The sequence below is a fragment of the Cricetulus griseus genome, chromosome 2, assembly GCF_003668045.3.
Source record: "Cricetulus griseus strain 17A/GY chromosome 2, alternate assembly CriGri-PICRH-1.0, whole genome shotgun sequence".
Lineage (NCBI taxonomy): Eukaryota > Metazoa > Chordata > Mammalia > Rodentia > Cricetidae > Cricetulus > Cricetulus griseus.
This window is the reverse complement of record NC_048595.1, coordinates 20,090,416-20,104,147: the sequence shown is the minus strand read 5'-3', so window position 1 is coordinate 20,104,147 and position 13,732 is coordinate 20,090,416. Positions and strand designations below refer to the sequence as shown.

At 43.2% G+C, this 13,732-nt stretch overlaps 1 protein-coding gene across 5 annotated transcripts in view; it reads left to right on the top strand.

Annotated features, from left to right (window-relative positions):
• The window catches only part of Wasf2 (WASP family member 2), a 61,759-nt gene that overhangs the window by 38,012 nt on the left and 10,015 nt on the right, over positions 1 to 13,732 (top strand). For all 5 annotated transcript variants that reach the window (XM_027399554.2, XM_027399552.2, XM_027399553.2 and 2 more), the window contains 3 exons: positions 2,907 to 3,079; positions 11,517 to 11,651; positions 12,167 to 12,320. In XM_027399554.2, the coding sequence (XP_027255355.1) occupies positions 2,950 to 3,079; positions 11,517 to 11,651; positions 12,167 to 12,320 (419 nt within the window). In that variant the 5' untranslated portion in view covers positions 2,907 to 2,949. The remainder of the gene's footprint in view (positions 1 to 2,906; positions 3,080 to 11,516; positions 11,652 to 12,166; positions 12,321 to 13,732) is intronic.

Here is a 13,732-nt window from a genome sequence, read left to right as displayed (position 1 = left end):
TGAATGTCTGTGAGTTCGAGGCCAGCATGGTCTACAGAGTGAGTGCCAGGATAGGCTCCAAAGTTACACAGAGAAACCCTGTCTCAAAAAACAATAAATAGATGGCTAGATAGAAGATTTATTTTATATGTATAACTTTTTACTCTGTGTGTCTATGTATTGTGCTGTATTGTACTGCACACATGTGTGAAGGTGTCAGAGAACAACTTGATTATGTGTGTGTTTTGCCTGCATACATCTCGATGTACTTTCTGAATGTCTGGTACCCGTGGAGGTCAGAAGAAGGCATCAGATCCCCTGAAACTGGAGTTACAGATGTGAGCCATTATATAGGTGTTGAGAACCAAAACCAGGTTCTCTGCAAAAGCACTGTTTGTTGTGTAGCCCTGGCTGTCTTGGAACTATCTCTGTAGACCAAGCTGGCCTTGAACTCACAGAGATTCACCTGCCTCTTCCTCCTGAGTGCTGGGATTAAAGGTGTATGCCATCACTGCATAAATGCGGTTAGCCACAGTACCACCATCTCTCCAGCCTCCAAAGCTGGTTCTTTGCAGCATGTGGATACTGGGGACTGGATTTTTAGGTTATCATGTTTGGCAGCAACATGTTTACTCACTAAGCCATCTCACTGGCCCAGCATTCTTCTACTTTTTAACCTCCTTTGTCCTTTCCTGTTCTAGATTTTTTTTTTACCATGATCTAGATTCACTAACCACCATGTGTTATTAAGTGTAAGTGTGCATCTTTGTATCTGATACCATTTGCTTTTAGTAAAAGACAAAAAGAGTTAAACTGGAAAGTCTGGAGTTCAGGTTAAAAACCTGTTAGGTCAAAGGAGGATCTTAATAGAGACATGGAATGGAAGTCATTTCCTAAGACAGTGGACAAGTATTCAGGAAACACCTCTGCACCCCAAAGATAGGCACAGCTGCCACACAGTGACCGTTAGGGAGGTTCAAAGTTAGAAGCAAACAGCTGGTTCTTTTAGTTCCTAGGCCGTTGCTGTTGGTGACAGGAAATCTTGTCCCCCAGGCTGCTGGCTTCCTGTTTTATTTTTACTTGCAGCAGATCAGAGTGTCCATAACAAGGAGCAGTCTGTTCCACAGGGTCCCACTGCCTCTCTGTGTGTTTGTTAGTTTGGGGGCTTTGTTTTGTTTTGGTGAAACAATATGTTGGTTTGCTTTTAAGCTTTGCAGTGTGATTAGCTTGCCCTAAGCATTTTGTATTCGCAAGCAACTGTCTGATGATGAACTGGTGTTTTAGGATTTGATGTGAGTAAACCTGATTCTTCCTCTTCTTCTTTCTCCTTCTTCTCCTCTTCTTCTTCTTCTTCTTCTTCTTAGGAATTTATAGTGAGGAGTTTCTGTAGTTATCTCTGTGCGTTTTCATTTGACATGAATTTGCCATTTCCCATAGCACAAAAGCTGTTAAGACATTTTAGATTTCTTTATACTTTCCTAAGATATGAAAACAAGACCTGTCCACCTTGACTTGACTACTCCAATCATAACCACTTTCTTGAGAGCAACACCTTCTCCTAAATTAGTAACGTAGGAATTTGGTAATCTAAATCTAAAATGATAGCTCTATGTGAGTCTGAAGTGCTGGCATGGTGGGTGAAATTCCTGGGGAAAGGCTCAGCCCCTAGGATGAGAAACAGTAATGGGAAGGTTTCTGCATCTCTTCCACGCCCACACACTACAGGTCTTGGTGCAGGTGTTTAGAAATCAGTAGAGGAGCATTGGGTGGAAGAGAGGGCCAGGGAGTCTGAAAACACAGTTGGCTCAGCATCCCCTTTGACATATTGAATGTGTGAATTTTTCCTTGATTTCCCTTCATCCTGTCAATTTACAGACTATTTTTTGGTGGTATTACTAGATCCTGGCCACTAGTGTTTAGCTGTGCATTATTAACAGTCATCATCCAGGAAGACCTAGAGAAGTTGTGTACAGAGGCTTGTCCGTGGGATCACTGTTGGCAGCTGGTTTCATTGTGGAGATTATCAGATGAAGACAAGGCTGCCTTTTTTTTTTTTTTTTTAATTTTTCCTTGAAAAAAGGAACTCATTTAGTTCAGTATGGCCTTGGACTCTGTTTAGCTTAGAATGCCTGTGAACTTTTCATACTTATGTCACCCAAATGCTGGGGTTACAGGTGTACACAACCATGTCCAGTTTATGCCATGTTGGGGTGAGAGGGTTCAAGTCTAGGGAATGCTAGGAAAGTACCATACCAGCTAGATTTCATCCCTAGCTACAAAGGGATGTTTTTGAACCTTGTAACTGGTGGCCTGAATCTGATCTGTATTGATTATGGATACCCCAAGGATAAGATCTGTATTATCTGCGCTGTGCCTGCTATTTTCTGACCATGCCTCCTTACCTGGAGTGCTCTTATTTGTTAGAACAGTAATTGCTACTAAAGGTTTTCACTGACTCCATGACGTCACCAGTTCAGAATTTAGCAAGATTCTTTAGTAAACCTTGAAAAGAAGGTGAGCTTAAACTAGAAGGTAGGGGGATAAAGTGGTTTTTTGTTTTTTGTTGTTTTTAGTTTGGGGGGTTCTTTTCTTTTCTTTCTTTCTTTTTCTTATTTTATTTTATTTTATTTTTTTTTGATTTTTTGAGACAGGGTTTCTCTGTGTAGCTTTGGAGGCTGTCCTGGAACTAGCTTTTGTAGGCCAGGCTGGTTTTGAACTCACAGAGATCCACCTGCCTCTGACTCCCAAGTGCTGGGATTAAAGGTGTGCATCACCACTGCCCGGTTTAGGAGTAAAGATTTAAAAACAAAACAAAACAAAAAACTGTTTCAGATCAGAGCAATACCAAAAAGGACAAGAAGAATCATGTAGCCCAGTGTGCCTGGAATCTGTGGTTGAACACTGCTTTCCTGTTATTTCTTTTTTAGGTTGTTTTTCATCATTGAGAGCATTGCCTGAAGCAGGTCCACCATGCCGTTAGTAACCAGGAACATCGAGCCAAGGCACCTGTGCCGTCAGACGTTGCCTAGCGATACAAGCGAGCTGGAATGCAGGACCAACATCACCCTGGCAAATGTCATCCGACAGCTGGGCAGCCTGAGTGAGTGCCTTGGAGAGCCTGTGCTTTGCCCTCAGGGGTCGTTGGTGCTCTTTATTTAGTTTCCCTCTCCTCCCTGTTCCTATTTCTCCTCCATCTGCCTTCCCTAGGTAATGTGAAAATATATCCCCTGCTCTTCCTCAAAGGAGGCTCTGTTTTTGGTTCATCTTCTTCCACTCTACCCTCTCTTCATCTACTGCCACCCTCAGGTTCCAGCTTCCCTTCCACCTGCTTCAAAAAGAATCTGAAGGAAGGGCTGCAGCAAAAACTGCAGATGCAGTGACAGAGCAGAATTCTGTGTGTAAAATGGGAGGTTCAGAGAAGTGTCTTGGGTCAAGGAATGCTCCTGTAATTAAACGATCTGTTCCATGTAGCCTGACTTTGTTGAAGCCTCACGTGTGCCAATAGTCTATCTACCCACCACCCCACCGTGATCTTCCCAAAGGGAAGTAAAGCAAGCATGCACTCATAGAGATTCTGGCTGACGTGTCTACCCTGGTACACATTTAATTGTGCTGCAAGCCCCCAGGTCCAAGTTCAGGGTACAAATTACTTCTGCAGTCTCTGGAGTATTAGGAGTTTTGCAAGCTGTGTGAACACATAGTGACACCAATGGTAGCTGAAGCCATTCTTCTCTAGAGGAAGACAGGAGTTAGCCCAGTCTCTTTTGGAGTTGAGGGAAATCCAGATAGATATATAATTCTTTAATTGGCTAAATTAATGAGCCTGCCTTGGGTGGGGTATTTGCATGTGGCTTGGATTCCATTCTGAATCAAGCTGACGTTTGCTTGAAGCTGAGGTATACGGGAAAGGCAGATGCTTGGACTAGCTCTGCATTTGTCTAGTGCTGCCCCAGCTCCCATAAGCACCTCTGCCGAAATGCCACTTTAGTGATCTTCCTTAGCAAAGACATTTCATGTGAATTATTTCCAACACTCACGGCTCTTAGTGAAGGCAGAGAAATATCAGGAAGCCTGTATTCCCCTAGATAGTGATAGGCCCTGCCTTTAAAGTAGGAACCAGAGGAGACAGAGCTCTGTGACCAGATGATATGTGGAGTCTGAGACTCAGAGCCTGTCTCAGTTGATCCAGGGCTTAGTGACCCCAGGATGGGGCATCATGGAGACTGAACCCGATGCCAACAGCAGCAGGGCAGCTGACAGTGAAGTACATGAAAGCTGCAGAGCTGCCCTGTTTCTGCCTCATCGCCCTGAGAAGGCCAAATGTGTAGAAGTCAGCCATACACTGCTTCCTTCTCCATAGGAAAAAGAGCACCCAGCTGCTGCTGCTGCTCACTCAGCAGGAGTCCTGCCCCCTCTTGGATGTTTTTCCAGCATTGATGGAGGCTGTTGTGGTCTTTCCCACTTGTGATCAAACCACTCCTATCTTGAAGCTGATCTGAGGGGCAGGGGCAGCTTTTACCTAAGGAAACAGTAGTACATCACATTAGGGCACTAACTGACCCTTTATTCATCCAGTGAATGTGGATTGAATATATTTTATATGCTGGATGCTGTGAATACAGAAACAAGAGGAAATGGCCCTTGACTTCCAGGAGCTCATAATCTACCAAAAGAGATAGGAAGAATAAGTTTTGAGGGAACAGTAGAGAGAGGGTGAGAGGGGAACTCATATTTGTTGCCAGTTTTCAATGAGATATTGATATAATTTCATTTAATATCTTCAGATACTTCTATAAGACTAGGAAGTTGTATTCCCATTTTTCAGATGATCCTAAAGAAAAGCCAGTGAAACTCAAGGCACTCTTTTATTACTTATTTTTGTATTTACTTACCCTAAGCCTCAAACTCAGACTTATGCATGCTAAGCACATGCTCTACCACAGAGTTACATCCCCAGCCCCTAAAGTGAATATTTAAACTTACCTAAGAGTTATTTGCTTTGTCACTAATTCTATCCTTACCAATAGTGTCCTGGTTTGATTCTAAATTTTTTTTTGGTTTTTCAAGACAGTGTTTCTCTGTATTGCTTTGGAGTCTGTCCTGTAGATCAGGCAGGCCTCAAACTCATAGAGAACCACCTGCCTCTGCCTCCTGAATGCCTCCTGGGATTAAAGACGTGCGCCACCAACGCCCACCCTCCAAAATATTTTTAATTAAGTTGAATCAATTAACTAACTTATTTTTTTGAGACTGGCTTCAGATTTGTGACCTGCCTGCCTCAGCTCCCATGTGCTAACATTACAGCCTCAATGTGAAGTCTCAGGTGAACTACAGCCCAAGCCTCCTTTCCTTCTGTGTCTGCTTAGATCTGTCCTCAGTGTGTCCCCATGTAGCTCTAGCTGTCTTGGAACTCACTGGGTAGCCCAGGCTGGCCTTGAGCTTCCCGAAGGCGGCAGCACCATTTCTGGCTCTAGTTTGGGATTTGTTTGTTACTGAGGCAGGGTTTCTTGTACTTTAGGCTGTCCCTTATCAAGATGTGTAGCCAAGGATACCCTTGTACTCCAGATCCTTCTACCTTCACCTCCTAAATGCCAAGACTACAAGCATACCACTGTGTCTAGCCTAGCCTGGGAATTTTTAAAAAGTTGTCATTAATTTATAAGCAAATTTCTTCCTGCTCATCTTCAGCCTCCTCCTCTTCCCCTCCTACTACCACCAAGCTGTATCCATACAAGCTCTTTTATTTTTATCTTAATTTATCTGATTTTTTTCAAGGCAGGGTTTCTCTGTGTAACTTTCTTTGTAGACCAGGCTGGCCTTGAACTCACAGCGATCCACCTGCCTCTGCCTCCCAAGTGCTGGAATTAAAGGCGTGCGCCACCACTGTACCTTTTTTATTTTGAGACAGGATCTTGCTAAATTGCCCAAACTGAACTTTACCTTCTTCTCCTAAATAACTTGGATTATAGGTGTGTGCCACTGTCCCACCTTAATAAATATTTGAAAAGTACATTTTGTTTTAAATCTCCTTTTGCTCCTTACTATGGAATAATGTAAATTCTTTGGCCTGGTGTAAACGTCTCTTCAAGTCCCATCTTCCTTTCCACTATTCTGTATTCATCTTCTCCCATTTTACAATACTCAAATAAAAGTTCCTTTAAAGTAGAGAAGGAAGGACAAGTGAGATGACTCTATAGGAAAGGTGGTTGCTGTCAAGCCCAGCAGCCCAAGTCTAGCCCCTGGAGCCCTCATGGTAGGATTATTGAACATGCTTATTACATACCTGTATTATTGCATACCTCATAATACAAATGATCTGTGTTTCTTTTACTAAATTACACTTTTGGGGGGGGGTTTCGAGACCGGGTTTCTCCATGTAGCTTTGGAGCCTATCCTGGCAAGCTTCCTCTGTAGACCAGGCTGGCCTGGAACTCACAGAGACCCGCCTGCCTCTGCCTCCTGAGTGCTGGGATTAAAGGTGTGTGCCACCAACACCCGGCCCTAAGTTACATTTTACTAACAAAATGTCTTTTGTTTATTCTTTTACAATTTCATATATATAAACAGTGTATCTTGATCATATCAACCATGCCCCAGATTCTCCCTCTCATACTCCCAGGAACTCCCAACATATCCCACAGACCAAGCTGGCCTCAGACTCATAGGTATTCCCCTGTCTTTACCTCCCAGAGGCTTGGATTAGAGGCATTCGCCACCATGCCCAGCCCCAGCCAGCCCTGTTGATCAGTATTGTGTGTGACTAGGAAATTGTGCTGTATTGGAGTTTCCAGCACTGAGTAGAAGGGTGTCACTGCCTTTAGAGCACTCTGACCCTCACTCAGGTTTCAACAAGAGCAGATGTACCTTCTGAAAAATGAGCCTGACCATTTATGCTTCCACATAACATTTCACCTGAAGAATTTTGCTAAGAGGCAGTTGGGGAAACCACCTGAAAACCATTCTGAAATTTTCGGCAAAACATGGTGTTTGTTAATGAATAGCCTGATGGATACTGGGTCTGTCTAGGTAATATCTGGATAAGTGAAATTCACCTTTGGTTACTTAACTTTATTTAATTTTATTTTATGTGTATCATCGGTATTTTGCCTGTGTTTATATGGTGTGTTTATGTGTGTGCAGTGCCAATAGAGGCCAGCAGAGGACATCAGATCCTTTGGAACTGGAACTACAGAAGGTTGTTATCATCCATGTGGGTGATGGGGATTAAAGCAGGGTTTTCTAGAAGAGCAACCAGGGCTTTAATCACTGATCATCTCTCCAGCCCTTATATATTTACATAGAGGCAGCCTAATGTAGCTCTGGCTGGCCTCAAACTCACCATATAGCCCAAGGATGATCTTGAAATTTCCAATCCTCCCATCTTCACCTCCCATTTGAAGGAATGCCAGCATATACCATTATGATGCAGTGTTGGAAATCAAACTCAGGGCTCTGCATTCGAGACAAGCACTCTTCCAACAGAACTAAGTCTCTGGCTCTGACTTGATCTTATCTAAGTATAACACTTCCGTTTCCAGAAATGATGTAGTTTTTCTTTACAATTGAATAATAGAAATCATCAAATTGGGGCTGGAGAAATGGCTCAGAGGTTAAGAGCACTGACTGCTCTTCCAGGGGTCCTTGAGTTCAATTCCCAGCAACCACATGGTGGCTCACAATCATCTATAATGAGATCTGGTGCCCTCTTCTGGCATTCAGGCATACATGCAGACGGAACACTGTATACATAATAAATAAATCTTTAAAAAAGAAAGGAAGAAAGAAAGAAAGGAAGGAAGGAAGGAAGAAAAGAAACCATCAAATCATTGAATTCATTGAATTCAAATCATTGGAATTCTAGTTAAAAGTTCCTCTAAGGAGACCTGGAGAAATGGCTCAGTGTCAAGAGCACTGACTATTCTTCTAGAGGACCCAGGTTCAATTCCCAGCACCCACATCGGAACTAACAACTGTCTGTAACTCCAAGATCTGACACCCTCACACAGACACATGCAGGCAGAACACAAGTGATTATGACAGTCAGTTTAAGCCCAAGTCTTCCATTGTCCTTTACTGCTGGTGATGTCATACAGCTGGTGAGGAAGCTGTTCTTTGAGATCATTCTGAATTTGGGTGGAGGGTTCCCCTCAGCCTAGAACTTAGGGTTTTTTTGTTGTTGTTTTGTTTTTTTCCAAGACAGGGTCTCTCTACAGAGTCCTGGCTGTCCTGGAACTAGTACTGCAAACCAGGCTGGCCTCCAACTCACAGACATTCACCTGCCTCTGCCTCCCGGGTGCTGGGATTAAAGGTGTGTGCCACTACCACCTGGTGAATTTAGGATATTTAATAGTTGTACTTTGGTTTGGTTTTGTGACAAGGTATTGCTGTTTCCTGGGCTTCACTAGAACTCATGGGCTCTTACCACCTCAGCCTTGCAGCCTCCTGAGTGGCTCAGGGAGGACTCCATGGCTGGTTTAGATAGGTCAACTCTTTTTTTTTTTTTTTAATAATCTTTTGTTTTTTAAGAATTATTTATTTATTTATTATGTATACAGTGTTCTGCCTGCATGTATCCCTGCAGTCCAGAAGAGGGCACAAGACTACATTACAGATGGTTGTGAGCCACCATGTGGTTGCTGGGAATTGAACTCAGGACCTCTGGAAAAATGGGCCTGAGCCATCTCTCGAGCCCAATAGGTGAACTCTTAAAAATTGTCTCTGTGGCTGAGCAATATAAGAAAGAAGTTCATTGTAACAGTTTATTTAATTTTTCTAGTAATTTGGTGAGGAGGATGCAGTCACAGTCCCCAGTTTACAGGTGAGACCAAATTTGAGAGATTGTGTCTTCCTGAAGCATACACAGGGCTGGAGAAATGGCGTGGCTGTTAGGAGTATTTGTTACATCCAGATCTGCTGGTGCATTCCTTTAATCCCAGTGCCCCCAAAGCAGATGGGTCTTTGTGAGTTTGAGGCCAGCCAAGGATACATAGTGAGACCCTATTTCAAAAAAAGCAAAAGAGTAAACAAAATAATACTTGCAGTCCCCCCCTCCAGACAGGATTTATCTGTGAAGCTGTGCTGGAACTTGCTCTATAGACTAGGCTGTGCACCCACGTAGTGGCTCACAACCTCCTGTAGCTCCGGTTCCAAGGGATCTGGCACCCTGACCTGGCTTCTGTGGGCACCCACACGCACGTGGACGTGCTAACATGCAGAGGCGCATACACAGGAATGAAGATAAATATTAAAGAAGTGCTCTGCCATGACAGAAATAGCCGAGGCATAGGCCCAGTATGGTGGTGTGTACCAGTAATCTCGGCACTGAGGAAGAAAAGGATGAGATCTTGGCAAGTTTGAGGCCAGTCTGGTCTACTAACTTAATTTGAAACCAGCCAGGGGACCACAGTGCCACTGTCTAAAGATAAAAATCTGAGACATAACAATCCAGGACTCCTGACTGAGGCCCACTACTCTTTCCATTTCCCATAGCGTGATTCTGAATCTGCCCAGGGCCTGACCTGATGTTACAGTAGGAAAGCCTTCAACCTGCCTACCTTATTCACTCTTTAAAAATGGGAGTGGTGGTGGCGCACTCCTTTAATCTGAGCACTCAAGAGGTAGAGGCAGGCAGATCTCTGTGAGTTCCAGACTAGCCTGGTCTACAGAGCGAGTACCAGGATAGGCTCCAGAGCTACACAGAGAAACCCTGTCGCAAACAATAAATAAATAAATAAATATTTTTAAAAAAGAAATTACATAGTAGAATTTCAAACCAAGATAGTCTGTCTCTATGGGGCCTGAATTTATCCTTTTCCGACACAGAGAGGCAGAGCTTCTAATGGTGGAAAGGCCACTTTATGTTCTCTAACTCAGGCTTTCAAAGTTCTGGTCTACGCAGCAAGTTCTGGGCCAGCCAGGGCTACATAGTGAGACCCTGTCTCGAAGAGAGAAAAAACAAAGTTATCAATTTTGTATATTGAGGTCCTTTTAGAGATTTTATCTGATGCCAAACTGTTACCATCCCCCTCTACTAAGGAACAGAAAATATGAGCGTGTTTTTTTCTTTTCTGCCAGAGCAGTTGAATTTTTGCTTTTGTTTTGTTTTGAGACAGGGTCTCACTATGTAGCCCCATCTAGCCTTGAACTAACAGCAATCCTCCTTGGCCTCTCAAGCACTCAGATTACAGGTATAATAAGCCACTATTGATGTGTATTTTTAAGGATGGTCTATTTACCATGCATAATGTTGTATACCTCTTTGCTTTTTTTTTTCCAAATGCAATTTTCATACTTGGTGGAGCAGGAACACTGCCACACCAAAAACAGAGATCAAATAGGATCATCTTCATGTAGAGCAGAAATGCAGCTTGTTGGCCATTTTGAGTCCTTTGAGCTCAGGAATTCTCCTTCCTTGTTCTGTATGGGACCATGTAGTATGCAGGGTTAAAAACTCTTTATTGACTTAAATTTACCACTAGTTAGTTCACAGTACACTTGTTCTCTGGGTTCCACTGAAAAGATTAGCTGTAGTTCACCTTGAGGGTGTGGTTTTGGCCTTTCAGACTGGGTTAGCCTAATTCCCCTTCAAAGAAGGGGAAGCTTTTTTAAAAAAAATGAGAACTTACTTTACATAGGTCTCAAAATATCTTTAGGTTGGGCAGTCACTTGCATGTGCCTTTGCTTTGTGAGTAAAGGTCTGGGATGATAATTTATCCATTCCTACCTCTATCCATCCCTGGTGAGAAAGAAAGTACCTTGTGGCTCAGAATAATGATGCGGAGGTAGTGCCAAATTGCTGCTTCTCTGGCTGCAAATTCTCCTTGCATTCAGGGTTGAAAGTACAAAACTCTTTTCTTGTTTTAAAAAGCAAGACATTGTGGGAAAAGACCAGTGGTATGTTGTTTTTTAGGGAGGTCTTGAACGCTTCAGCTTTTCACTGGTTCCCTGGGGTGTAGATTTGAAGGATTGTAACCTAGAGCAAAGACTTTGAAAGTTGTGGGTTAGAGGACGTAAGGTGACCTTTGCACCCTTAGAAGCAGCTCTGCATCTGTGTGGGGTGCGGATAAGTTCAGGCTCCTTAGAGATACCCTCATCTTGGTTTTCAGTGGACTTTTGAAATTCTACTGAGGAAGTAATTTCTTATCTAGTGTATTAATCATGGATGTCTGGTAGCTTCTCTTACTCTCAGTCTGCTCTCCACAGCCATTTTATAAGGCACTTTACAGAATAGCAGGTGCTAAGAGCCATGGACAAATGTTTGCATATACTGTCTGCTCTTCCAGGACTAATTTGTTGACATTACACCTTTTGATTTTGTTCAACCTGCTTTGAATTTCGTGTTTGTTCAGAATTTGTCAAGAAGGTTCTATTAGTATGGACTATATACACACAGACTGCCCAGGCTATGTCGAATAGCTTTCTCCAAGGGCATGCATGTGTGTGTGTGTGTGTTTGGTGGACGATACACTCTTTAGTCACTGGGTTTGTGTTTCTGTCATTCCTATGCACTAGTGACTTGGTCTCTTTGCTCTTTCTAGGCAAATATGCAGAGGACATTTTCGGAGAGATTTGTACTCAGGCAAGTGCCTTTGCCTCCCGGGTAAACTCCCTTGCCGAGCGGGTTGACCGAGTACAAGTTAAAGTTACTCAGCTGGATCCCAAGGAAGAAGAAGGTAAAGGGGCTGAGCCAGAGCTGCAGGCTTTACTGAGCAGTTTCTGAGAATTCTGCCCCAGTTTGTTAAAAAGCAAGGGGAGAAACCAGAGAGACTGGTGCAGTTATTCTTTGAAGCGATGTAAACCTAGGTGGTGTAAAGAAACCTTTTTAGTTCTGCCACACCCCCACAGTCCCTTTCTCCCACTCCTCAGCTCCCTTGTTCTCAAATCTTTCCCTCAATACTGTTTTGCTACCATAAAAGTACGTGGAAGATTCATTTCACCTAAAGCGAGGCCTGTGAGATCTGGCCACATAGTGAACCTTTGTGTTGCTTCATTCTGTTCAGTCATGAAATGGCTGGGCTGCTGACAGCCTGTGGGGCTTCCCCAGAGGGGGAGGGAAAAAAAAAAAAAACCTGCCTGCAGATGGCCGAAGCCAAGAAACACAGCAGCTGAGGCCTCACCAACTAATGTGACTCAGGGTTTGCTCAAATAGCCTGTCGTCCATTTTCTAACGCCTTCCATCTTCTCTTAGTGTCACTACAAGGAATCAACACTCGAAAGGCCTTCAGAAGCTCTACCATCCAAGACCAGAAGCTTTTTGACAGAAATTCTCTCCCAGTACCTGTCTTAGAAACCTATAACAGCTGTGACGCTCCCCCTCCACTCAACAATCTAAGTCCTTACAGGTAACAGCTCTCCCTTGGGGGGGGGTGTATGGGGGTGTGTGATTAAAAACACTACATTGTCTATAGTATCTAAACTATATTGAGTTTACTGTCTACCCCAGAGGTACCTATGGCAACAAAGACAGTTCATTCTTGTTTGGAATCTGAAAGAGACCATCTGCATCTACTATATATTGAGTTTGCTGTAACATAGCATCCTGCAGAGTTTACTTTGGTGAAAGCAAGTCCATCTGGATTCCATCCAAGGAATTTAGTTAATACAGAAGCAAAAGGACTTGTTAGCAGGCAGTCCTGCAGCATGGATTCCCAAGGGCTGCATTCTAGCAGGGCTTCCACTTACTGGGAAAACTCTAGATTCCCAGATGTTTGGGCAAGTTAGTGGGACCAGTGTTAGATGGCTGCTCTAGACTCAGAGGGGGCCTTCCAGAGCATGGGGAGTAATTGGCATCCTTCCATGTGAGTGTCAGTCACTTCATTTTGAGCACCCTTTGGATATTTTCTTCTGCAAGGACCTTTCTCGCTGTAGTTAGACATGGAAAAGGAAGATAACCTTACAGACGACTTAGAGTCCTCCCCTCTGGTGGTTTGGTAATGTTGTCATCATGCACAGACAAACTGAACAGAAGTAGAAAGTGATTATTTATTTTGCTTGTATCTATAAATAACTTTGGAACAGGTAAAAAGTCATTACAAGAAGCTGGAGGTGGATGCTGTCTATCAGATGGGTACACTACCAAGCAGTGCCTCTGTGTGTGTGCCCTGTAAATGCAAAGACACTGGCCTATTAGCCTCAGATAGGAACTTGGAATCTTTTCACACAGATAGAGAAGAGGCTCAGAGTATCTGCCCTTTGTTACTAGTGTTTGAAGTCATGCTTGCCCCTGTGGCTGTCATGCGTTAGTCTGATTGAGTTTGGATAGAGCTGTATGACAGAAAGGGCAGGCATACCTCATAATACTGAAAGGGATAAGATACAGCATTTATGGGCTGGAGAGATGGCTCAGAGGTTAAGAGCACCGACTGCTCTTCCAGAGGTCCTGAGTTCAATTCCCAGCAACCACATGGTGGCTCACAACCATCCGTTATGAGATCTGGTGCCCTCTTCTGGTGTGCAGATATACATGGAAGCAGAATGTTGTATACATAATAAATAAATAAAATCTTAAAAAAAAAAAAAAAAAGATACAGCATTTATATGGTGGGACAGGATAAGCAAATAATATTGAGATATTTCACCTTTCTAGAAATGTTATTTTATATTTTAGACACAAAATACCAGAACTAGTATCTCCTCTCAGTTATCTAGACTTGGCCTAAGTGGTATCTCTAACTCAGAGCAAGATTTAGTTAATATAGAAATTATTAGTGTCAGAGCCTGGAGAGATATTTCAGCAATTAAGAAACACTTGCTG